The sequence below is a fragment of the Hyaena hyaena genome, unplaced genomic scaffold, assembly GCF_003009895.1.
Source record: "Hyaena hyaena isolate Hyena2069 unplaced genomic scaffold, ASM300989v1 scaffold_187, whole genome shotgun sequence".
Taxonomy (NCBI): domain Eukaryota; kingdom Metazoa; phylum Chordata; class Mammalia; order Carnivora; family Hyaenidae; genus Hyaena; species Hyaena hyaena.
Window position 1 is genome coordinate 1568789 of NW_024080820.1, and position 3186 is coordinate 1571974.

The 3186-nt window shown below is 52.3% G+C and overlaps 1 protein-coding gene across 6 annotated transcripts in view; it reads right to left on the bottom strand.

Annotated features, from left to right (window-relative positions):
• The window catches only part of OCIAD2 (OCIA domain containing 2), a 21991-nt gene extending 19115 nt beyond the window's left edge, over positions 1 to 2876 (bottom strand). For 5 of the 6 annotated variants that reach the window (XM_039241062.1, XM_039241063.1, XM_039241064.1 and 2 more), the window contains exons 1-2: positions 2730 to 2876; positions 277 to 404 (exon numbers count right to left, since the gene is read on the bottom strand). In XM_039241062.1, coding sequence (XP_039096993.1) covers positions 277 to 342 — 66 coding nt within the window. In that variant the 5' untranslated portion in view covers positions 343 to 404; positions 2730 to 2876. Of the gene's footprint in view, positions 1 to 276; positions 405 to 1975; positions 2150 to 2729 lie in introns of all 6 variants that reach the window. The other variant, XM_039241066.1, reaches the window with a different exon arrangement.
• Between the last annotated feature and the right edge of the window lie 310 nt (positions 2877 to 3186).

The window sequence follows — 3186 nt, forward strand, 5'->3', positions numbered from 1 at the left end:
AGAAATAAAAAAAAAAAAAAAAAAACTATTTAAAAAAAAAAAAAACTATTTAAAAAAAGAGTTAGGCTAGATGCTAAACAGGGAAGAGTAAAGAAAGGATTTTTATAAGTAGAATTTTAAAAGGCTCCTTTTCAGGGAAGCTAGAAAAACAGTTTCCTTCCCCATCCTACTGTTTCTGCACTGAAAAAAGTAAGATGGCTGGTCAAGGGTGAGGTCTAAGGAAAGTTCTGTGTGATGTTCCTCTTCAGTTGGCTGACGTCCACATTAAAAATATACCTGCTTGCTTGGTGGTGGCAAATGGGGGCCTTTATCTTGGTTTCCGTGGGTAGACACTGAGGCCATGGTGACTTTGTCTCTGCTTCTCCTCCAGTTGAGTATATTCAGCTTCTTCGCTGGCCCGAGGTCTAAGGAAAGTAGAAGGGAGTCACTAGGCCATGGCTGAATGGTTAAGCCAACCTTAAAAGCACCCTGAGTATCAACTCACCAATTTGGAAAACTTATTTTCATTCTGTCATTAATCTTCATCTCCAACCACCTGCAGACTCACATTCTAATACTTCTTCCCCAGCAACACACACAAATTAACTCGCTGTAGCGACAGATTAGGTTTAGAGTGTAGTGAAATGACACTATGCACAGGGCTGGGCTACTACTTAAAAACTGTGTCCTAAAAAAAGTTTCAATTCATTACAAGGTCACTAGGCATGACAAATATTTATGGAGTGCCTACTGTGTGTCAGGCCGGGCAATACAAAGCTGAATAAGACGAGTCAGTGCTGAAGGAGCTACTGGTCTAAAGGGGGAGAAAGACAAGTCAGCAGTTATACAATAGGCCAACGGCTCACTTACAGGTACGTACGGGGTACTAAGGAAGGAGAAAGAAAGGTCTGTTCTCTCCAGTCAGTTCTGAAGACCCCAAAGACTAAGATTTTTGAGCATTCAAGGGGTGGATGGACTCCAGGGGCAGGAAGACCAGTCTGGAAGGTAGTATGTTGTCCAGCCAAGGAACTGAAAAGACCTGAACCAAGACCACAGGGAAGGATAGAGATGACAAATGGGCGTATACATTGGAATTAGCCAACAGGAATCAGAATATCTGATAATTTGGGTCTGGAGTTACAGAGTAGGGACAGGCTGAAAAGATGAATTTGAGAGTTGCCATCGTAAAGATAACAGGTAAAGCAAGAACCATGAATAAAATTATCTACAAAGAGTATTGGAAAATGTAAACTTTGAGGCTAAGGAAATACCACCAAGAGAAGAAAAACAAAACAGAACAGGACATCGGGGCGCCTGGGTGGCTTAGTCGGTTAAGCGTCCGACTTTCGCTTAGGTCATGATCTCGCGGTTTGTGGGTTCGAGCCCCGTGTCGGGCTCTGTGCTGACTGCCAGCTCAGAGCCTGGAGCCTGTTTCAGTCTGTGACTCCCTCTCTCTCTGACCCTCCCCTGCTCACGCTGTCTCTCTCTCTCTCTCCTAGAAATAAATAAAACATTTAAAAAAAAAAAAAAAAAAACAGAACAGGACAAGGAAATGACCGAGAAGGAAGAATGGATGCAGAAGGGTAGGAACTTCTAAAAGGAGAGAATGACTTATCAGTATCACTTGGGCTCAGAAAAGTGATCTGGCAATGATGGCCATAGTCAGATGAGCCACACACCCTCCCAACCCACCCTTCACCCCAACAATGCCCAGTACCCTCTATAGCCCTGGATCCTATGAGTACTCTTGATTTCCCTGCAAAGTAAATATCATACACATTTCCGTTTCCTACTGAACTGCCAGGCCTCCAAGCCAAGGGGACTCAGTTATACCAGGTTTCTCTTCAGATATCTAATATTCTAGAGGTAGCATGATGACACCCTACAGTGGAAAGTCCTGAAACCAGAGACCTGAGTTCAGATCCTGGCTCTACTCCTCACTAGCCTTGTGCTTTGGGGCAAGTGATTTAATGTGTCTGTGCCTCAGCATTCTCACCTGTGACGTGGGGGTGATGGACACTGCAAGGGGCTTGAGGGGCTTTGCAACGATGAGGGATGAGGTCCACACGGCCCCAGCTCAGTACCCTGCGCACAGCGGGCGGATGAGCAGTAAAGGGCAGCTATCACAGCGGCCAGTGGCACCCTATTTCTTCTGGAAGTCTCTGCTGACCTAAGGCCAAATTAGATAATCTTTGCTTAGGCATTAGGCCAGCGGCCTCCAACCCGGAAGCAAGGACACCACGTCTCGGCTTTGGTGGTCCCCTAGTGCCCAGTGAATCACCACATCTGAGCAAACCTCCCGGGAGCGTGTTGCCTTCCAGGTGCAGCTCCCAGCACCGTGTCCGCGGCTGGTCTGGGGTCCCTCTGCCTGTTCAGTGCTTGGGGCTGCAGGGGTGCTGACCGCTGGGCTGCGGGAGGGAGGCCCGCGGCGGGACGAGGAGGGGGGCTTGCTCAGGCGGACAGTGGAGGGGGAGCCGCACTTTCTGGCGGCGGAGGAGGGAAGCGGGGAAGCAGCTCGCGGGAGTCGGTCTCCATCTGCACCCTGAGGCCGCCTGCACAAGCCCAAGCCTCCTACGTCCGCCGGTGACGGCCGGAGCCCGAGCAAGGCGAGGAGAGGGGCTGGCAGGGGCGACTCTAGAAGCCCCGTCCCTGAGGACCCCGGCGGCAAAGCGGCAGAGGAGCGCCCCCTCCCCTCCCCGCTCCTCGAAGTCCCTCCCGCTGTCGCCCGCGGTCACCCGGGGCGGGCTCACCTGCGTAGGTAGGGATCCGTCGCGAGCCGCGCCCGAGGACCCGCGGAGCCGAGCCCAGACCGCCTGCTTGCGCGGCCGCAGCTGCCCCGGGCCTCTCCCCGCCTCGCGGCCGCCTCCGGGAGCTGCCCGCGGCGCCCCTCCCCCCTCTTCCTCCGCCCCTCTGCTCGCTCGGCAAGTGCACCCCACCCCCGCCTTTCTGCGCGAGTGACGTCAGCTCCCGCACGCAAGTGCACGGGCTGAAATCCTGCTCCGAGACGCCCACCCCTTGCCGAGTCCCGACACCTGGTAGATTCTCCCTCCCCGATGTTCAGAGAACTTGTTTCATCCCAACAATAACTGCAACAACTATCTACTGAACACCCTCCCTAGGCGAGTGTTTACCTGCACTTACAGGCGAGCTTGCCTCCCTCCCTTCCTTTTTTCTTCCCTCCCTTCTTTCCTTCTTCCCTCCCTCCCT